At 37.0% G+C, this 23,589-nt stretch overlaps 1 protein-coding gene across 7 annotated transcripts in view; it reads right to left on the bottom strand.

Moving 5' to 3' along the window:
* Ssh2 (slingshot protein phosphatase 2) overlaps positions 1–23,589 on the bottom strand; it is a 244,715-nt gene that overhangs the window by 76,154 nt on the left and 144,972 nt on the right. For all 7 annotated transcript variants that reach the window (XM_047543369.1, XM_047543371.1, XM_047543376.1 and 4 more), the window contains 2 exons: positions 3,918–4,021; positions 265–329 (listed from right to left, as the gene is read on the bottom strand). In XM_047543369.1, the coding sequence (XP_047399325.1) occupies positions 265–329; positions 3,918–4,021 (169 nt within the window). The remainder of the gene's footprint in view (positions 1–264; positions 330–3,917; positions 4,022–23,589) is intronic.

Below are 23,589 nucleotides of genomic sequence, written 5' to 3'. Positions count from 1 at the left end.
TTCTCTGCTTTTTCCAAACGTCAACTGTTATTGTGGGTAATAACTTACAAACGGATGGTTCAATAGTCTTGAATCATCAAATTATTTTACATCACTCTTCATTAGTCTATACCCACAATTAAATCCTAAGTTCTCAATGCCATTCTTCTTTTTATTTTCTACCTAGTTCCCAGTGCTGTGTTGGAACACAAAAATGACTATTAAATGTTGACTATTTTAGACAGAGTTTTGAGGAAGAGAGTTATGATCATACTACTAACTTACCAGCCTGATGTTGTCTTCCGGGCGGAGTAATATGAACATTGCTTGGAGATGCTGCTGGAGATCGCCTGGAGAAATTTACAAAACAAAGATAATTATTCTCTATTCTAGTATCAAGAGAAATGATTCCTTCTATCCTGACAAATTGTAAAGAAAAATTCTGGTTCACTGAATGATTAATTAGACACAAAAATTAAGTATTATTACTGATTTAAGTGCAGAGAGAATGGTAGGTTGCATCTTTATATATTCACTTTTAGTCTATACTGCATTAAAATCTGCATCTCTGGGGCTGGGGAGATAGCTCAGTCGGTAGAGTGCTTGCCTTGTAAGCACAAGGCCCTGGGTTCGAACCCCAGCACCCCCCCCAAAAAAAAAAAAAATCTGCATCTGTCCTATGGAAGGTGCATTTGGACCAACTGCAGTTTTGTATAATGTATATGAATGAGAGACCTGCTGGGCAGAGGCAGCTAGCTGTGCTTTCAGGCCCATTGAAGGTAGTAGCACTGAGGGCATTTTGAAAATGTGGTGTGTGGTCTAATGTTCAAAGAATCATCCCTAACTTTTAAACAGTGAATCCTTTTGTCATTTCTATTTCTGTAACTGTAATCTTCAGTTGCACTTAAACTAAGAAGACTATTGGATTCTCCCCAGAATAATGTCAATAGTTAGTGGCTGATCTTAAAATGAGAGTATATCTTAAATATAGTAAATTAGGAATATCTATTTTCTTAAACATATTAGGTACTTTAAAATTGCCATTATTTGAATCCTTATTTGTTCTTATACATTTCATAAGACTAAGTTGAAATTTCTTTGTACTGAACTATTATAGATTTCCTCATATTCCCTATTTTAAACTAAGAAGTCTGAGGCACTGGCTAACAGAAGACAATTAGACAATGTGCTGTCATAGATGATGATCTAAGAACCAAAAACTTCATACCTGCCCACCCAGGCCCAGCTCTTTCTGAGAGTCTAAGGTGACTGACACGGCCACATAATCAGGGATGACAGCCTAACTGGTCTCACATTAGTCTTGGAAAAAACATACATAATCTCCCTCATGTTAATTTCATAGCTGTTAATTATGAAATGATATATGCAAAAAGTGGAGAAAGGAAGGAAAAAAGTAGACTAGAAACAGGTGTGTTTGTCTAGATGGTCACTAAGTTTGAAAGCCTTTCCTCCTTGCTCCACCCCTTAAAGAATAGTTTTCTTGCCTCCCTCCCCTGATTTCATGGCTGGTTTCTGACCAATGTCATTATTGTAGAATCTATCAACCTTTTTTTTTTTGTGGTACTGGGGATTTAATCCAGAGATGGTTTATTACTGAGCTAAACTCCTAGATCTTTTTTATTTAATTTTTTGATGTTAATAGATCTTTATTTTATTCATTTATTTATATGTGGTACTGAGGATCGAACCCAGTACCTCATACAAGCTAGGCAAGCACTCTACCACTGAGCTACAACTCCAGCCCAATCTTTTTTATTTTGAGATAGTGTTGCCAACTTGCCCAGGCTAGCCTTGAATGTGTGCTCCTCCTGCCTCAGCATCCTGAATAGCTGGTATTACAGGTATGTGCCACCATGCCTGGTTCCATAATTTTTAAATTGCAAAATGGTATTTAAATATTTGGTTTTATTCATTTTTTTGGTACTGGATATCAAATTCAGGAGCACTTTACCACTAAGCTACATACCTGGCTCTTTTTATTTTTTATTTTGAGATAGTATCTTCCTCAGTTACTCAGGCTAGTATAGAACTTGCAATCCTCCTGCCTCAGCCTCCCTACTCACTGGGATTTCAAGCATGCACTACCAGACCTGGGTTGTATTTGGATATTTTAAATGCATCTCATGTTAAAAAAAAAAAAAAATCTAACCAGTTCAAGAAACATAAATAAAAAAGTAATTAGACATAGTAGGCCCTTGATCTGCTTTCAATTCTGTCACCATCTTCCAGTTCCTGTGAGGCAGTTTCAATTTATGTGAGGTTGTGGCTTTTTTGAACTGCCTTTATGCTTACACTGCCTCATCGGTTCTGAACTGGATCACAAGTCAAGTTCATTGAGCTTGTGTTAAGTCTGCTTTCATTTTTAGTATGAGGAAAGTTAAGTGAACAAAATCAAGTAGAAATAGGGGTGGCAGTTGAGTATGGAAGTTTGAGCAAAGAAAAGGCCAACTGGGGCAGGAACTTTAAAAGCTACTCACCCTGCTTAAAATTATAAGGCACAGAGCAATTTGCCCAACATCTTAGACAAACAAGCTAGATTTAAACCAATAATTTGTCTTCTTTTTACTGTAAGTGATAGACATTCACACCCAACAGAAATATAAAGCTCAGCTATGTCTACTTCCTCTGTACATTCAAGTTCTTTTGGGAAGTGGCTCCTTGCCCCTATCCCTCTATCTACAGCAGTAGGCACTGGTTTTAGAAAGTATAAATACCAAACTAATTTTCAAAAAAAATTTCTAACACACACACACACACACACACACACACACACACAAATTTATATTTCCACTGCTAGACAGTCCTGGTAGGAAGAAAATACCATCCAACAAAATGGATTAAAATTCTGAGCTATTACATTTGTAACTATGAAAGCTCAAACAAGAAGTAGGACAATCACTGAAATAGCTGAGAATATCTTCACTAGAGCTAAACTGAACTACTGGCTCAATGGGATCCCATATTTCTGGCTTTTCTCTCTGACCCACATACTCAAAGTTTGTAGTCTTCTTTGTTTCCTTCTTAGTAATTAAATTTCTTCTACTCTTGGAGGTCACGAATCATCAAAGCAGCACATTTATAACAATGAGCTACCAGATCTTTGTATAGTATTGAACAAGATTACTGTCCTGGGCTGGGATTACAACTCAGTGGCAGAGTGTTTGCCTAGCATGTGTGAGGTACTGGACTCGATTCTCAGCATCACATATAAATAAATAAATAAAATAAAGGTCCATTGACAACTTAGGAAAAAAAAAAAAAAAGATCACTGTCCTCAGGTTGACTTTTATTTTCTCCCCCAAATGACACAAAGTTTGCTTGGCAAAAGAGAAGAATCAAACTTATTATCTTCTTAAACTGTGAACAGCCTACAGTGAGAGCCCTCTCTCCCTAGGATACACTTTCTCTGATTCTTTTTTAACCTCATCATCATAGGTGTATTTGACTTCAGAGAAATCCAATGAAAGGAAATACCATGTATACACTATTGTTGGCAGATATTTAAAAATCAGAGTTTTACATTTATTCCTAGAAGCATAATTATTTGATGCCTCCTTGTTTTATCAGAGTCCCGTGAGTTAAATTTCTAGTCTTTTATTATGTATACACTTAAGAAGCAGACTCTAGAATTCAAGGATGGGCATTTTAATATGTGATAAAATAACTCTCATTAGAGTAATTTCTCATTATTGGACCAACAAAAATTCACTGAACATTTACTATGTGTGTAAGGCATTTTGTTAAGTGTTAGAAAAATGGACTGTTGAGAATGAAAGAAAGTGATTAAACAATAGTACATTTTTTTTTCTTTTTTCATTATTAAGGAACTGTTGGAAAAATGTGGATGAGAGAGTGAGCCTTTTAAAATAAAACAAAAGGCAAGGTAACCAAAAGGAATGGTATGTGTGCAGCTTTACCTGCATGCTTGTTCCGTCTGTGGCTGATTCTTGGTGTGGATGAGCCATTTCCCCGTGGTAGAAAAAGGGCAGCACCTTTGACAGTTAAAAAGCTCTCACTGATGCTGTAAGGAAAAAAAATCAAAAGAAAATAAATTACTTAAGGAACAAAATTAAAGAGGAGGATGGATACCCACTTTAGGATTATTCTCTCTTATTTCATATTAATAATTTATTCAAACAAGTCTTTCAGTGTTACCCACAGAATCTGCAAAGGGTAGAACTTTTAAGTTGCCAATGGCAAAGTGTAGAAACACATAATGGAGGGTTCCAAGTTTGCTTCTGAGCATGGTACTACTACTCAGGGTTGGCTACTGAACTGTGAACGACACTGCCTATTCAATATTTCCGCTTGGATCGCTTCTTGGCCTTTTGGCTAAGATCAAGTGTATATTTCCGCTTGGATCTAACTGGCATCTTAAATTGCCAAAACTAAACTCTTGGGCTGGGGATGTAGCTTGGTAATAAGGCAATTGCCTAGCAAGCACAAGACCCTGGATTCCACCCCCAGCACTACAAAAACAAAAGAAAACAAAACAAAACCCTCTTAAGCCCCAGCCTTAGTTGAATTCTAGCCTCATCTATCAGTTGTATAGGGCAGACACACAGTAGTCATTCTTGGTTTCTCTCTTGCCCTATGATATATATCTAATCCATAAGTAAGTCTATGAACTTTATTTTCAAATACACCTTGAATTGTCCCACTTATTCCCACCATCACTGATTCTGGTCCATGGCACCACCATTTCTCACTAGCACTGCTGTTAATAAGCTTCCTCCCATGCCACCCCTTCCCGCAAAATGCCTTTTATTACAGAAAATTTCAGACATTTATAAAACAGGAAGAATAATATAATAAACCCCCATATTCCTATCCAGTTTTAATCTATGGATAATTTTGTCTCTTCTATATACTCATTCTCTTCACCTTGCCCTAAAAAGTGAAACAAATCTCAGACATTATTTTAGCAAAAGCCTCTGAATAGGTTTGTCTGCAACCACTTATGCTCCTCTCTCTATTATTCACTCACCAGAGTGATTTTTAAAAATAAATAATCATACAATATCACTTCCCTACTTAAAACCCTCCAGAGGCTTCCTTTCATACTTAAAAAACGAAAAATGAATCTTTGGCTTGTTCTTTGAGGTCCTTGTAACACCCTGTAGCAAGTTCTTTGATCTTATAACATTTCTCCCCTTTTGTTTACTATGAGCTAGTTGCACTGTCCTTTTTGAATCTTTAGTATTGCAGGCCCCTTTCTTAGGATCTTTGTGTTTTTCATTGTGTACTTGGAAGATTTTTCTCCTGGTCTGTCTCAGATCCAATATCACCATTCCTCTCCTCCCTCACCCTACTAATATATCCTGTTGTTGTTTCCTTCACTTATTTCTCATAAACTAAAATTATATTTATCCACTGGTATCCTTGATTGTTTATCTCCATATAACAGAATATAAGCTCTGTGAGAGCAAGGATTTGACTTTGCTCATTACTAGAAATAATACCAGACACATATTAGGTGCTCAAAAGATGTGATGAATAAATGAATTCATCTTAGGGCCTTCCCCACAGTTATATCTGTCCCATCACTACAGCAGGATCATAATTTAGGATGAGTGTAACATGTAAATAAAAATCATTATAGAATTCAATGTATGGGGCAGATTAGTGGGCTATAAAATAAATGTTTGATAATAAATTAATTGGCAAATGTAAACCACTTGTATAATGCTGTCAGTTGTTGAATCAATTTTATCCTTTAAAAAAGTAGCATGAAGCTGATAAGACTTTTGAGGTAACCTTCCAAATAGATTGAAACATATCTTCTAAAAACAAAACAGATCTACAGATGCCACTTTAAAAATTTACATGCTGGCTGGGAGGGGCTGCTTTGATTTTTTTGTTTTGTTTCCATTTTAAAAGAAGCATTGCTCTCTTGTGGTCTGTTGCACAAGCCTTGTCTCTTGTTACACTGTGGTGTGCACATGCCACCCTGCTGTGGGCCACTGTTTCACTCACATTAAGGGAACAACCTAAAGCAAAATGTCTGAGTGACAGAATGAATGGGGTATACCACAGACAGGAAACGAAATTCACATTTCTTACAACACAGCAATCTTCCACCTTACTAAATGAAAATATTTTTTTTAAATAAAGGCTAAATATTTTACCTATTCACCAGGAAAAATAACAGTTTTCAGCACTTTGGTTTCCAGTAAGTAAAGCAGACCTCTACATATACAAAAGAAGTGTATTTGCTGAGAGCTTAAAACAGCTGAGCATACTCAGCCATTCCTTTTGTGGGATAGAGGTAGTTTCTCTTTGACAAACAGTAGTTTAAGAATTAACTTCCTGGTTTTGAGAGTTCTATAATATTGTCCTTACTTACTTCTGTTGCTTATGCTTTTAAGCATATCTACCTAAACCATATTTAAATGTGTTCTTCAAAATATATGCATTGCTTTCAAAACAAGGTGAGAGTTGGGGTGGTAGATAAGGGCCTTTGGTTAATTTAAAGCTGACGAGACTCCCAAAATTCCCGATTATAAAGAAAACACCAAGTCACACTCACGTCAGGCATAAAGGAAAATAATCCTTCTATTTGAATTATTTTACAAATCACAGTGAACTTTTCTGAAATAACAAAATGCCCAGTAGACCCAGCTGAGCCAGGAGACAGCTACTAGGTTCTGAAATATGCTCCCAAAGAATCATGGCAGACACTCTCTGGGTGGTATAATCAGTCCTCTTCATTCCCTGGTGTCAAATTATGGCCCCTCAGTTATCATAAAAGTGACAGATTGTTGGTCAAAAGGAGATCAGGAACGAGAGTGTGGCTGATTATAAAAATCCCTTATCATCATTGAAAGGGATTGGCAGCTCTATACATGCTAACCAACATGGGATGGAAGCACAGTGGCGTGGAAGTAAAAATCAAAGCTCACAACTCTCAAAGTTTAGGTGTGTGAAATTCAACTTGAAAGTTAAATGCTTTGATTGCATAAATTTAATTGCAGGTACTTTAGTTTAAGGTAAAAGTTTAGTATATCCTGCGAGAATAATAAAAGATTTATTTAAGTAAATATCAGACTTTACCTGAAACAGCTGCCTGAAGATTTAATTGACACGAGTTGTTCTCAAATGAAAAACCTGTTCTTTACAAGAGCAAGTGAAAACTTATTCCCATTTTCTGAATTGACAAGTTCTTTATGGTCTGATCCAGAAACAAGACTACTTCAATTAACTCTACAGAGTGATGTGAGCACAGATGCCTAAGTCAAAGACAAATCCCAAAGGATTAAAGAAACCCTATATTAAAGAAGAAAAAGATAAAGAGAATGCTAAAGATGGGGAATGACTAGCTTATAGGAAAACAAGACTTAGAGGATCACCTTTCTAACAGAATGACACTGTGGTTCTCCGGAGTCTTTATTAGTACACAACTTTGCCATAAAATCACTAGCTCAACAACGGGAAAAGCATCTCTGGTTAGATAAGTGAAAAGAGCTAATAATAGTTAACTTGACTAGATGCCTACTGTATGCTAGGCATTAAGTACTTCATTTACCCTTCATGATAAACCTATGAAGTAGGTACTATTTTTATACCCAATTTACATGCAAGAGTCTAAGAGGCTAGGAAGCCCCAAAGCAAGGATTCAAGCCAAGACCTGATTTGAAGTCACTTGCTTCTTTCTATGTTGCTCTAGTTTTAGGAAACAGTTTATGGAAGATGAAATATAAGGTCCTCCCTACATGGTTTTTTGATAGAAAAAATTTAAAAGGAGAGTACAGAGTGAGAGAAAAGGACTGTCATCCATCCAGATCTGAACTCTTCTCATTCCTCCCACTCGCCAAAGGTCATAAAAAGATTATACTGAGAGGGGAATGAAGAACATCTGGAATGAAAGATGAATCCAGTTGGGCTGGGCAGTTAGGAGCTGTAATCTCTGCTGGGAATGATAGTAGCATTTTAGTCTCAAAAATGGAGGAAAGAGCATTGTGCTTTTTGTATATTTGAGAAGCTTTCTGTGCCAATCTCTTTTGATCAAAATCACTTCCTCAAGTCTTACTTAACTGGCAGTTGCTTCTCAGGCAAAGTGTAAAAGGAAAAGGTCAACTCAGAGAAGAAAATACTTAGCTATTATAAGGTTGGAATAATCTCTGAGGAATGTAGTTAGGCTGATCATCCATGACCAGCAGGAAGGTTAAGGAAGTAAAACAAAGCAACAACACACCTGACCAAACTGCTGAAAATCAGCAGGACAGAAATTCTACTGTTCTACATGCATGCAACACATATAAGAAATAGTTTACTATGAGAAAACAAGTTTCAGAAAGGGGATGTACTACTTTTATCTCACAGTTAAAATGAAGGAAGTAGATCTTCATGTTTATAATCTTTATAATACTCAATTCCTGAGTCTGTTTGGTATTCCTGCCTGAAACCAAAATTTACAGGTAAATTATTTTGTTATATTGACTATATACAATATTATCACACGAAGTGGGTTGGTTGGCATTTCTGTTAAATTCAAAAACACATAATATTAACTCTTATGTTTCTGTCTTAAAGAATATTAACGTAGAGGAAACTTCAAATACATTCCAACTACCCAACACTTTACTTTCCCTCTCCTGATAAGCTTTCCCTGCTTAGATGTTTAGCTTTCAGATTCAAAGTGCTAGGGCAGCGTCTGCCAATCCCACTAAGTGGAAAAGAATTCAAGTCGTGTGACCATAACATAATGAAAGGGAACTTTATAACAAAGGAATTTGAAATATCACACCAGAGGCTAAGGGACTACGGAGCCATCAATACAGGTGCCTACTGAAAAAGTTTAGCTAAATTAAAAACAGGACAGAAAAAGTCATTGTGCCTTGATGTGTGAAACATGGTTGCAAAATGCCAAAAAGCATTCTTTCAGGTAATGAGGAAAACATGATTTTTATTCCTAAAGAAATTTAGATCAGGGGCTGGGAAGATAGCTCAGTCGGTAGAGTGCTTGCCTCCCGGGTTCGATCCCCAGCACCCAAAAAAAAAAAAAAAAAAAAAAAAAAAAAAAAAAAAAATTATTTAGTTCACAAAGGGAGAAAATTCAAACACAAACATAATATTGTGTTCTCTCTTTTTTTGGTACCAATATTAACCCAGGGGTGCTTAACCACTGAGCCGTAGCCCCAGCCCTTTTTTATTTTGAGACTGAGTCTTGCTAAGTTACTCAGGGCCTCGCTAAATTGCTGAATCTGGCTTTGAACTTGCAATCTCCTGCCTTAGCCTCCAGAGCTGCTGGGATTACAGGTGTGTGCCACTACACACAGCTCATACTGTTCTCCATAATTAGACATTCTCCACTCCAACCACACAATGCCAAACACTGTTGACAATATCAGAGTGTCAAGCCATACCTGGAATTCTCTCCCCTAGAGCATTAACTTCCAGACACATGCCTGTAAATGCAGGTGGCAGTATTATTTTCTCCTTATCAGTGCACAAAAAAGGTATATTAGTAGACCAATTAGCAGAGAAAGGCTTAAGATTCTAGTTCTTATTCATTAACTACAACCATCAGGCCATTTTAGTTCCAGCTTATCCTCCCTTTAACTCTGTTGCTCAATGCTCAGCACAACTGTACTCCAAAGGCCCAGTTATTTGCTTTCTTCTTTCCTAATTTTCTATAGTTGAAGTGGGAAAAAAAAAAAGAGGTCTGTTTGTTCAAGGATAAGAGACAAATTCCAGTCACAACTAACCTCCTGGTCTTTTCCCACAGATCATAAATGAGAGGCAAAAATGAACAAGCAAACAAACAAAACACCCTAGAAAATTCCTTTTACTCTGTTCATTTCAAATGTTTATATTCCGATAAGATCTTGTTATTTTATTTTTGCCTCAACCATGTGTATCTTAAAACAGTTTGATAGAAACGATAATTTTACTACTGGTCATATAATTCAAACTTTCAATTTTCACAGATGGGATACATTTGGTTTGACATTGGCTATTTTCGTTACAGCAATAGACCTGTCTTTTCTAATGTCACCCCAGTCTTCTTTTGGAGAAACCAACATATGTGGACTTGGTGGCCTCCAGATTTTGAACTGAGGCTTTGCAAGAAGCTGGAATGTGGTTTAGGTCTAGCCTGTTTCACACTTTTCCTTGGAACTCTGAATCTTAAGCAAATAACCGAAAGGAAGAGGCATAATAGGGTATAGTTATTTTCAATGTTGAGAAAGGGGTGAGGTTTGTGCTAGTCTGCTCCTGCTCTCTGGCTTTCCATGAATGCCCCTGGCTTAACCTGTTCTCTGAGCTTGGTCCCTTTGACTCCCATTCATTAGGTGACAGACCACTGACATTCTGATAAATATTTTGCTTAAGATAGATAAAATTCACTTCTGAGTGTGCAACAGAGAATCTGATGTATTGATTGAAGCCCAGAGAATTTAATTCCTTGCCCCAAATCATACAGTGATCACCCAGGGTGGGCACTTTAACCCTTTATCCTACGTTAGATGTTATTACAACAGGATATACTGCTGACCTAATAGTTTGAAGCAACTAGTAGTTAAAAACACATCTAGTTAATTCATCCCAAGAGAACAAAGGCAGGATTTCACTGCAAAGCCTGGTATGATGTTTGTTCTATTTTTTCCAGAAGACAAAGTTCAGATCTGAGTGGGAAAAGACTGAGACATATTCCCATGAGGCAAACACTTTCATGCTGTCTCTTAAAGTTGCTTCTTATTCCTTTAGTAAGCTTCTTAGATATTAAACATTGTGGGGTTGGCTGGGTGCAGTGACACATGCCTGTGATCCCTGCAGCTTGGGAGGCTGAGGGAGGAGGAGTACGCAAAGTCAGTCTCAGTAACTTAGGCTCTAAGTAAATATAAGAGACCCTAAATAAAATATAAGAGCAAGCTTGGGATGTGGCTCATTGGTTAAGCACCCCTGGGTTCAATCCCCTGTACCAAAAAGTAAAATAAAACAAAACATTGTGGAGTTGAACTTAGAGCCTTGCAAATGCTAGGCAAGCACTCTACTATTGAGCTATATCCCCAGCCCTGTCCCACCAATATTAAAATCTAGGTGTCAAAAACAAAAAGTTAGGAGGATCACAGAGTCTACAAAGAAAGGAATGCCTACATGGGCAAAGAAGTGGCTGCCTGCCCAGTCCTTGGTTCCTCTTCAGTCTTCTCTGAGGTTAAAAGCATTTCCTTCTAGAAGCTGTCTGGCTACACATCCACTTGACTTCCTTTCAGAGATTTAAAGCATTTAGCTTTTGGCTTAGGTTTTTAAAATACTAAGTTTTTAAATGTCAGAGCCAGATGGCCTCTGGAGAGGGTCTAGGGTAGGCATCAAATGGTAGTAGGTAGACCTAGTTTAGCACAGGTTTTGTTAGACAAGGATAGGTTTAAAATAACTTCGATATCAAACTACCTTTGAGAGGAGCATGTATTCTCTGGTTTCTTCCAGACTGCCACCAATCCTGAACTTACACAGCAGGCTGACCCCCAAACTTCTGAGTTTGAGCTAAGTCTAGACCTCCCATAATAGCACTGCTGTCATTCTAGTCTCCCTTTCTGCAGCTGCCCTGGCAAGGCTCAGCCTCAGTCTTGTCTTCAGTAGTAGTCCAAAAATAACTCTCCCAAACACCACCATCACAACCACACACACACACAAAAAAAAACAAAAACAAAAAAAACAAAAACAAAAAAACTCAGATGCCCATGAATGAGTTAGTCTCAAGAAACTTCTCAAAACACAATTGACCCTAGTCTTCTGGTGACTGACTGGTAGGGAGTTTTGTTTAGAAGACCCTTCTCTAAGAAGAGGAGAAACTATCTCAGATCAAAGGAGCACATTTCCATTATAGGCTGAATTAACCAAACTTCTTGGTCCTAAGTTCTAGATTTGAATACTTTTCTTTAGAAAGGGAAAAACTTAGAAGCTCTCTGAACCCCAAAGTAAATGAACTGCACAGTTCTTTCCTAGTATTTAAAATACTGGTTACTTATTGGTTACTAAGAGACATGACCCAACATTACTTGGCACTAAATTTCAAGTAGATGTGTGAATAAAACAAAAGATTAACACATAAAAATTGTTCAGCATTTGAAAAAATCATTTCATTTACATGATTCAACAAATGTCTTCCTAGGTATTTAAAACATACCTTCGGAAAAGCCTCTTCTGAGGTTCAGGTTATCTTCTATTTGTTGTCTTTTTTTTGACACTCTTGTTGCTATCATTTATTTATCCCTTATCCTTTCACTCTGGTTCCTACTACAGTCTAACAGCTTCACCCCCAAGGTTTTCATCTTTCTGATCTTGAAAGACCTTTACCTGGACTCTGTTTAAACAGACTTCTAATTCCCAAGGGCCCTCTGGAGGGCATGAGATGTTGATAAACTTTGGTAGGGGTGGGTGGTTACTGGGGATTTAATAAACCCAGTGGTAATGTATCACTCAGCTACATTCCCAGCCCTTTTTTATTTTGAGGCAGGGTCTCACTAATTTGCTTAGGGACTTGCTAAGTTGCTGAGGCTAGCCTTGAACTTGTGATCTTCCTGTCTCAGCCTCCAGAGTCTCTGGGATTACAGGTGTGCACCACTGTACCAGGTGACGCGGATGAACTTGATTTCAGAAATCAAACTCCTATTTTGTGACAACAACCTACGTCTTCCCTGTGACTCCAATGTGTTCAATCACCTTTCAATCTGAAGGAGACTCCTAGTCCCTTAAGTTCCACAATTTTTTCCAGGCGGTCAACTTTTTTTGGATTTTTCTTTCTTTCCTAATTAACCGTCTCATATCCTGTTTCCTAGTTGGTTTCCCTATAATTTATTTTCCTTGCTCCTAATTTCCCTTCATAATACTATAGCTTAAAATTCAAAGATTAATGAGGTTTTTTTTTTTTTTTTCCCCTTGTGGTACTGGAGGATGAACCTAGGAGGGCTCTACCACTGAGCTGCATCCCCAGCCTTTTTATTTTGAGACAGGGTCTTACTAAGTAGCCCAGGCTGGTCTCAGTCTTCTGATCCTGCTGCCTCAGTCTTTTGAGTAGTTGAGATTACAGGTGTGTGCTATCATGCCTGGCTAATGAGTTATTTATTATCTGTCTGAGAAGTGGGCTCTTTGGGAGCAAAAACTTTAACCATCTTTTTTAGTGTTCTCTCTCTAATGTCTTGCATAATGCCTGATACTAAGTGAACAGTCTATAAATACATATTGAATTAATGAAAGGCACCCTAATATTGAATGAGACTATGAAATCATGCTTCTGGAAGTCATAACACACTCATGATCTCAGTAACAAAGCTATCAGACATGACAGTAAAAACACTGAGTTAACTCAGCAGTGCATTTGACATCTCCGGAAAGCTCCCTTCCCATGTTGTTCCAAACTCTCCCAACTCTTGACTCCTGCTTCCTTCAGCTCTCTACAGTTAACCTGACCTTATATAAAACCAAGATGATGGCTAGCTGGTATGATTTCTCCCAATTACTTTCTCTCACCTGTACACTTATTGTTTCTTTATCTGAGAATAATGTATCCAGCTGTAAAAGTTAAACCTTTCATCTGTGTACCTGACTCCACTTCTTCCAAAGTCACTTTTATCTCTCTAGTGACTACTTCTCCCCAGACTGAATAATTCTTGTCTCTCACATCCTTAAAACAAGAGTAAAAAAAACAAAAAATCTTAACTTGATCCTGTGTTCCCTTCTATGTTTTCTTGATAACTTTAAAGAAATCTGTACTTGGTATCCCCAATTTCTTCCCTGGCCAGTCATTTTCCTACCCACTGCCATCTTGCTGTCTCTCTGCTCCTCTGAAACTCCTCCTCACCCTAAGTTTGTCAATGAGTTTTTAAGTAACACACTGAGGCTTTAGCTTAATGAAATCATCTTCTGCTCTTCATTTAACATATATAAGAATACAAAGGCTTTGAGAAAACTTGTTTACGCTTACCAATGTCACTATCAGTGAATGACAGTGCAGGGATCGGAATTTAGAATTCCTTTTAAGTTTTCTGTTGTTTTTAAATCCCATTTCGTAGCTTTGTTACCATTCTGAGTTCTTGAACATTACAGTACCATTTCAGCTTGCCCATCAAGGTACCAAGAGCCTTCTTTAAAAGTAGACTCTCAAACATACGAAACGCAAGAATTTTTTTTTAACTGAGTCAGTTCAGTGCTATTTTATTGCACTCTTGCAAGTAACTTCTCAAAATTCATTGGCTATAAAAATTTAGTCCAGTCTGCAAAACACCTACCAGCATTCTTTACCATACAATCTCTTCTATAGTTGTTCTCTACCTTACCTAAGGAAATGAAATGATTTTCCAACAGGCCCTCTTAAAAGTCCCTCACAAACACTAATTCCCAAATATCAAACTACCTTCAGAGAAAGGCATGGCAAAATATGTTGAATCTCTTTAAAATCTATTGCCTGATTTTCTTGACTAGCCCTTCACTGCCTGAATTTTAAAGTCCCTTGGAAAATTCCTTTTCTAATAGTTGTAATGCATATTACAGAGTTCTTTGGCCATGTACAACACACAATGAAATTCAAGAGGGGCCAGTGGTTAGGTTATGTCACTTGTAAAAGCAGTTAACTGTTTTATGCAGTTTTGGTCACTACAGCATTACAGTATGTTTTAAAATCAGGTATTGTAATGCCATTAACTTTGTTCTTTTTGCTCAGGACTGTTTTGGCTACCTGGGGCCATATAAATTTTAGGACTATTTGTTTTTAATTTCTGTGAAGAATGGCCTTGGTATTTTTATAAGAATTGAATTCAATCAATAGGTAGTTTTGGGTAACATGGACATTTTAACAATATTAATTCTTCTGATCCATGAACACAGGATACCATTTTTCTTTTTCTTTTGTGTGTTCTCTTCAATTTCTTTTATCAGTTTCTATTTATTTATTTATTTTTTATTTTTTTAAGTACTGGGGATTGAACTCAGAGGTACTCAACCGCTGAGCCACATCCCCAGCCCTATTTTTTATTTTATTTAGAGATAGGTCTCATTGAGTTGCTTAGTGCCTTGATTTTGCTGAGGCTGGCTTTGAACTTGAGATCCTCCTGCCTCAGACTCCCGAGCTGCTGGGATTATAGGTGTGTACCACAACGCCTGGCTGATCAGTTTTTATTGTAGAGTTATTTTACCTTCTTAAACTTCTTCCTATGTATTTTGTCTTTGGGGTAACTATTGTAAATGGGATTGTTTTCTTGATTCTATTTCAGCAAGTTGGTCATTAGTATATAGAAACATCACTGATTTTTGTATGTTGCTCTTATATCCTGCAACTTTTCTGAATTTAACAGTTCTAATAGTTTTTTTTTTTTTTTAATATATAAGATTACATCATTTGCAAACAGGGATAGTATGACTTCCTCTTTTCCAAAATGGATGCCCTTTATGTTTTCGCCTAATTACTCTGATTAGGAACAAATGACTTGTGCAATATAAAAGATAATGATGATTGAGGAGGAGGAAAGAAAAAAGGACAAAAGACTCAAGTTCATATAATGATTTAAGGAGTTGTCAAAGGAAAAAGAAATGGAGTAGCAATTGCTGTTCTTAATTAGTTCACAATTTTTAATCAACCTCATATTTCTTGCTTTCTACACTTTCTCTTCCAGAATTGTCTCACCATTACAGATGAAAACTTTACTCTTTCTTGTTCCTTGTGAAATTAATTTATTGGGTTTTCTTGATGCCCAATCCATTGATTGACAGTTATTTTACGAATTCATGAAAGAAGCAATAACCTGCAGCACATTTTTCTCTTTTTTCCAGAGAGTTGTAAGAAATCAGAGGACAAGAGATTACAAAGTAGTATTCTACAGTACAAAAACAGGGCAATGTGAAACAATGAGGATTCCAAATACTACAACTAGGTTTGGAGTAAGAGGAAAATGTCCAAATCAAAATGATCCAAGAGTAAATTTAACTGTCATATGTATCTGAAATGTGTTGGAGGGAAAAAGTTAAAACTCATTATATATTTGCTCCCATGTAGGAACAGATATTGCAGTACAATCCCATACCTGCTGTTTAGATTGCTTTTAGCTCCTGGTTGAGCTAGGTACAATAATCTACCCCAATGGCAATTCTCCAGGGTGCAGAAAAACATAAGGATCAAAAGGAAATTATTTTAAAAACCAGCTTTGTTACCAAAGGCAAAACTTATCTTAAATGATTAGAAGGAAAGCTACAATCCTAAGGAGGGTCATGTGTCTTCGTACACAGTAATAAACAGCTAGCAAAGCTGTATGTTAAGTTCTATAGATTTCCTAAGCTATCAGGGAATGCCACCTATCACAGATCTAATTTTAAACATTCAAGCACAGGGAATCATGCTTTCTAAAAGGAAAGTGGTTTTAAAGATATTTAATCATTCTAACCAAACAAGGAGACATAGTTCATTTTGTTTTTTCTTTTTGTCAAATAAGAAAGTGAGAATAATGAGAAACATGTTCTGGCCTTATTCACTATTAAGAAGAGGATGAAGGGTGAGACATATAAACACCTCTGATAAGGTAGATAAACAGAAGTGAAGCTCTGCTACCAACAAGATTAGTTAGGTATTGGGAGAGTTGAGGTTTGAAACACAACAAGGGCAAAAAATAAACTTTAAAAAAAACTAAGACTGACTGAGATGGGCATAGTCACTTGTCTTGAATAGTCAGTGTGATTTAATAGCAATTTTTAAATGTTAAGAGAATTAAAATTCTATACATATCAAGACATGGGTTTTATTTTTTTTTGTTGTTGTTGTTTGTATTTTTTTAATTGAAGCAGAGATTCTTCTTACCTTAAGGATTACTGTTTTTATCTATGCTTTGGTCTCTAGAAGACAGATTTGTTTTTGTTTTTATTTTAGTTAGAGCAGAGATTCTACTCATGTTGAGGATTACTCTCCTTGTTTTTGTCCATGCTTCTGTCTCTAGAAGACACAGGTTTGTTTTAAATTTTATTATTTTAATTAAAAAAATTCAAGTTTTAATATTAATGTCTTACTTTAAAAAATTAAGGCGGGATATCATCCATACCCCCAAAACTAGAATACTTGGGTCCCAAAAGTCAGAAAATAAAAACAAGAACATGCTGATGGTGTGCTGATAAGCTGCAATGCCCTTTTGTTAACTCACCACCAAAACCAAATGATGATGCCAGAGTCAGGAAAAAAAACAGGGAAGTGGCTGTATATTTTATCTGAACTTCTGCTTTAGAAAAAGTATAGAACCAGGCAAAAAGTTTTACTTATGAAGAATGGGATGGTATTATGGCTAGTATGAAAATGGTTATTAATAAGAATGGTGGCACTAGGGGTGATTTTTTTTCCTTTTGCAAAATTTTCTTAAAGGATGTTAATCTGTGTTTTCAATTATTAAAAAGAGAGAAAAGGCAGTACAGGAAAATACAGATCGTGGGAACAGAGTCAAGCACACAGATGTTTTGCGTAAGCTACATTTTCAGAGACATCTGCCTTTGTGGAAGACTTGAAAAAGTGGAGCTGTTGTCAACAAGTTTTCTGCAGCGAGGGGTGGGGCCTGAGAGAAAGTAAGCTGTGAAGACACCAACAATTAGAACCCACAGGGTTGAAAAACATTTTGCAGATTAAGTTCCTCATTTATGAGCTACCTCTGTCCCAAATACTTTGCCATCAACTATGTATACTACTCAAATAAGAAGGAACTAAGGCTGCCCATATGTCTTCACTCAAGTGACTGAGGTTCTTTGCTGGCAGCACTGCTTACCTCTTGGCAAAGATAGCCCATCCCTCTGGGAGAAGAGATAGGGTACAACCTGTTTTATAAAAATCTGGGTGGATTCAAGCTGCCTTCCTCCTCTTCTCTTGTTCCAACTCCAAAGAGAAAATTTATTTCCTCAAAAACTGAAAAACTCATGCAAAAGCAAAGATAATATAATTGTTTATATGCTCTACTACCTTTGGAGAATGTTAAACTTTATTTCTGCTTAGTTTGGTGAATACTTTTTAAGTCTATGCATATATTTTGTTGTTGTTTGTTTTTGGTACCAGGGACTGAACCCAGGGGCACTTTACCACTACAATACATCCCCAGCCCTTATTTTATTTTTTGGCCCTTTAAAAAATCTTATTTTGAGACAGAGACTTGCTAAGTTGCTTAGGGTTTCTCTAAATTGCCCAGGCAGGTCCTGAACTTGTGATCCTCCTGCCTCAGTCTCCTAAGGATTACAAGCATGTACCACCACACCCAGTTATACTGTTTGCTTTTGAATGTAAGGTAGTGCAGGGAGATCGTTATTCATAGTGTTTTATATAGCATCCACTGTAATGCCATTTACAGAGTCCTTAATAAATGTGACTTGAAAATGATAACAGGGATGCTTAAGATTCAAGACTAGGGGCTGGGGTTGTGGCTCAGTAGTAGAGCACCTACCTGGCATGGTGAGGCACTGGGTTCAATCCTCGGCGCCACATAAAAATAAAAAAATAAATAAAATAAAGGTATTGTGTCCATCTACAACTGAAAAAAAAAACTAAAAAAAAAAAAAGACTCAAGTACACACACAAGATAATAAAGTATAAAAGTCACTATGTGTTCTCTGGTGTTTACTTGGCAGGTAAGAAAGTCCACATGTGTGACACAAACCACAGGAGAGGTTGCCTTACTGTTCTTGTTTGTAGCCTTTAATGGTGACTGATGCTAGCAGGGACTTCTTCCCCTTGCAAAAGAACTTTGAACTGACTTGCAAACTTGTATCTGGTATTCTTTCTTGAACTTCCTTTTCTGAGAAGTTGGCTGTCTTATGGGTTACTGCTCTATATCTGCCTTCTGTGTGAGGTGACTACAAAAGACTTCAGAAAGCTCTTACTCAGACACAGTAGTTTCGGCTAGGTCCTATATAATAATCTCTTCTTCCTTCCATGACAGTGGAGCCTGTCATCTGTAGGTTTAAATAAATGTGTTAGGCAAAAACTACCTAACTGATAATCTAATCTCTTGGTTAATTCCACACAGCTCACAGGACCCACATTTTCCCACTGGTGAAACTACCAAGCAGAGCATAAGTTACAAATAGAGAAATCAAACTATAATTAAGTATATGAAGATTCCAACTCAAAGTAATTCACAAGAAACAGAATATACTTAATCTTTCTGTACTTATATAATCTAACAGTGGTTTTGAAATATGGATGTCAGAACCTATTCCAAGGAATCTAATTTGGTAATATTTTTCTTAAGTGCTCTAGTTGATTCTGAAACTCATTCAGGTTTGAAAACTACTTTTCACAAATACATCAGATTCCATTCAACAGGTGTTTATTAAAGAATGTATTAGGTAACAGGTGCCATTCAAGGCACTGGGAATACAGCAATAAACTTTTATTAAAAAGTCAAGGGACCAGTAGGCAACAATAAATAAACCGTGACAAATGCTCTGAAGAAAACAGTAAGATGCTAAAAAAGACAGAATGCACTGCTTTTTAGGTAGGGTGATCAGGGATGGGCTTTCTGATAAGAGCAATATTATACCAGAGGGTTAAATAAACAATAACCTAAAAAAATACACTACCATCTTCAGAACACAGGGGACTCAAGGAGTTCTTTTTCCTACAGAAAAGGTTGCCTCTGCAATCTGTCTTGGAGCCTGGACAGGCATTAGCCTGAAAGGAGGTTGAGAGCCCAAAAAACAGAATGCTTTCAGGCAGAGGGAGAAGCATGTACAAAGGCCCAGTTGGAGTCAGGCATGGTGCATCTGCCTGTAATTCTGACTACAGAGTAGCTAAAGGATTGCAGTTCTTAGATCAGCCTCAACAACTTAGCAAGGCCCTAGGCAACTTGGTAAGACCCTGACTCAAAATGAAAAGTAAAAAGATCTGGGAATGTTGCTCAGTTGTAGAGTAGCCCTTGGTTCAATTCCCAGTATCAAACAAACTATAACAAAAAACAAACAACACCTGCCCCCCTCAAAAAGAAAGAAACAAAAACCAAAACAAAAACCCCACAAAGGCTCAGCTGGTTGGAGGGAGAAGCAGAAACTATTGCATTGTGAAAAAGTGAAGGAAGGCTGCAGTAAAAATGGGAAGAGGTAAGCATGACACAGATCTTGAAGAGTCTTATACCACCTATCAAGCAATTTGGATTTTATCCTCAGCAAGATAACTAGTATTTGCATTTCCAGAAAGATTCCTCTAATAACAGTAGAGGGAATGGACTGGGAAGTAGAAATAAGACTTAGACAGAAAGATATTACTTTGGTATTCAAGGCAAGAGAGAGGGTCGCCTGATCTAAGCCAGTGGAAATAGAAAGAAGACAGATATCTGAGGCTGTCTAGCAGTCCTTCTGATCGATGGAAAATTTATTCCACAAAGTTATTTTAAGAAAAAAACAGAGAAAGGAATACTTTGATATGTACAAATTTCTTCCATTCACAAAGAATGGTTTTTTTCTTTGCCCCTCCTGACTCTTCTAACAGGTCCTTGCCTTCAATAAATACTAATGCTTTAAGATTTTTTGTCGAAAAAGAAGTCTATTTACATGGCTATGAACTTATTTCCTTTCATTCCTTTCTCTTCCCTCCTCTTTTTCTCTCTCCCTCTCTTCTCCATTTGCCGCCCCCCTCAGTCCCCTGCCCCCCTTTGAACCCAGGGCACTCTACTGCTGAGTCACACACATCCCGCCGTTTGAGACAGGATTTCACTAAGTTGCTAAGGCTACCCTCAAACTTCCGATCCTCCTGCATCTTAGCCTCCCAAGTAGCTGGGATTACAGGCGTCAGTCATTGTACTAGGCAGCTTAACTTTCATGCCACCGGCTTTTGCTCAAAACGTTTCTAGAAATAGTTTTTCTTCACCATCTAAATTTTCTCTTTAGTTTGCTAACCCTTGTATATGAATATCAAATCCGCCTGAACCTATCTGCCAACTGCCAGTCAATTAATTTGGACAACCCAGGGGCCTTATAAGCAATTCTTCCTCTTGTCACTGTGTTATCACATATGTCTATATCATATCCTGCCAGGCAGCAAACTTTCAGCATCAAGGAAGACCAGCTGAGGAGAATGCTTTTACACAAAGGACTTCCCTCCTTCCTATCCCACAAAGGATATGACAGTATACCAATGGACTCTGGTTAAATGAATGATAATGTAGCTAAGTTCTGAAACCACCATTTTAAACCATAAGAAATTTTAGTTTTCTGAACATAGTAATGAACAAAAGATGAATCAGAAACTTGAAGCCAACTTTAGTCAAATGAAGGCAAGTGAATTTTAGAAATTCATCTGTATTGCATTGGAACAGAACATTAGTGAAGAATTGGTAAGCAAGTAACACTAAATTTCTTTAATTCTCAACTAAATTAAATAGTCCATTATTGAAGAATATCTATGAGAAGACAGTTTTCAGGAACATAATTTCCCTATCTCTAAAATCAAGTTTGTGTAAAACCTGGCTGCTGGAGACTTAAGAGAACCTGAATTAAAGATGAACCACAAGCTAGATCCACAGAAAGGACTGGTAGAGTAATTCGGGAAATGAGATTTGATTCAGTTTATATGTAACCAACAGAATATAATGGGTGACTAACTTTGGTTGCTAATTCTCTTCTATAAATGAAATTGTACCATTAAGATGCTAAGTGAAATATAATGAAAAATAAGATAAGGTGGATGTTACATTCAGAAACCAGTCATTTGAAAAGGGGATCAACACTGGAAGTTCAGAATATCCCCAAATCAAATCTTTCCACTTCTAGTTCTCAGATTACATTGTCACTGACTTGGTGGAGACAGTAAACAGTAGGTACACACTTGATCAGAAGTCAACTAATCAGGGCTTTCTAATCACACTTTACCTATGGCTGAGTACCTTTAAATCAGTTTTACTACTTTAGACAGTTTTTCTAAGACAAGGTTAGAATTTCACCTGTTTTAGGGCAACATGTAAATGTAGAAAGAAAAAGCACAGGACTGAAAGGTGACCTGGAGTTCTTGCTCTGTCACTAATGAATTGTATAAAACACATCTCAATTTCTTCATGTAACATTATAAAAACTCTTGGAAGTTTGATTTTAGGAGATTATCACTGAGAACCCTAAAAGTGCTCCATTAGTGCAAGATGAGATCACCATATTCCTACAGTATTAAACAAGCAGAAGTACCAAGTAGTTTCCATAACAGAGGCAACTCCTAAAGAAAGTCTTTAAGGAGTATGACATAATGGGCTGGTTACTCTGCAAATATGATTGTTCAAACTGTGTAGGGTACACCAAGTACTATTAACCAAGTGGTTAATTCATTCACTGGATCCAGTGCTTCCACAAGAAAGTTTTTTGGCAAATGGAATCCCGATTGGTTGGATGCTTAGCTCAGTGGTAGAGCATTTGCTAGTATGTGCAAGGTGTGGGTTTGATCACCAGTACTGGGGGGTGGTGGGGGGGAATCCTGTCCCTTCCCTACCTGAGAGTTGGTCAGTTAAAAATGGAAAGGGACAGGAAGGGAGAATTTCTTACACAGAAATGAAAAGAAACTCACTTTTAAGTCTATGAAAGAAATTCTCATAACAGGCTGCCTGCTGGGGTATACTGGAATTACCTGCACTGGTTGTATTAGTGATTCACTTAGCTTGCTAGAAAAGTCGTTTTACCTCCCTGTACCTGAGTTTCTTCACCTATTGAACAGGATTGGTGATATCTATCCTGTGTCTCACATATTTGGGGATAAAATATCCTTTGTGGAAGGCTTTCTAAAAAAGTAGCAAGTCATTATTCTAAAATACATAAAGTATGTGAAGCTTAGGCTTTACTTTTTATGTTCTAATTAAATGTTAACTTTTGGTCAAAGAAATAGAAAAAAGAAACCACCCTCTGATCATATTTTCATAGAAAATTAAATCCTGGCTTCTTCTTTAAATATGTATTTTTAAATTTTTAGTTGTAGATGGATACTATACCTTTATTTATTCATTTTTATGTGGTGCTGAGGATTGAACCCAGTGCCTCACATGTGCAAGGCAAGTGCTCTACCACTGAGTCACAACCCCAGACCCCACTCCTAGTTTCTTTTGTAAGTAGGCTTTTTATTTAACCTTTTTTTTGTTGTTGTTGTTCTAGTGTAGAACACTTTTTATGTAAGGAAACTAAACAGATGGAAAGAAATTTCAGCTTATGAGTAGAACTAAAGCAGTGTTCCTATTTACTCAAATATAATTATAACACTAGTAATAAAGACGAGGGAGGTCATTCTACAGTTTCTCCTATTAGCCAAGTACACACCTTGCTATATTTAGATATTTAGGTATGCATGTCCTATTAAACATAGGAGACTCAGTTCTAGACTTAGGCTTACAATAGTGGTATTATTATGTCAAATGAGGGGATACACACAAAAAAATGTAGTGATGCATTTCTTGGCAACCAAGAGAACAACCAATGCTCAATTTTATTTCATGTTTAAAAAAAAAATTAGTTGTAGATGGACACAATGCCTTTATTTATTTTTATGTGGTACTGAAGATCAAACCCAGTGCCTCATGTGTGCTAGGCAAGTGCTCTACCACTGAGTTACAACCCCAGCCCCAATTTTATCTTGAATAGATGTATAATCTCTAATATGGGCAAGGTAATCTC

Source organism: Sciurus carolinensis, chromosome 3 (genome assembly GCF_902686445.1).
Source record: "Sciurus carolinensis chromosome 3, mSciCar1.2, whole genome shotgun sequence".
Lineage (NCBI taxonomy): Eukaryota > Metazoa > Chordata > Mammalia > Rodentia > Sciuridae > Sciurus > Sciurus carolinensis.
This window is presented reverse-complemented; position numbering and strand designations above follow the sequence as displayed.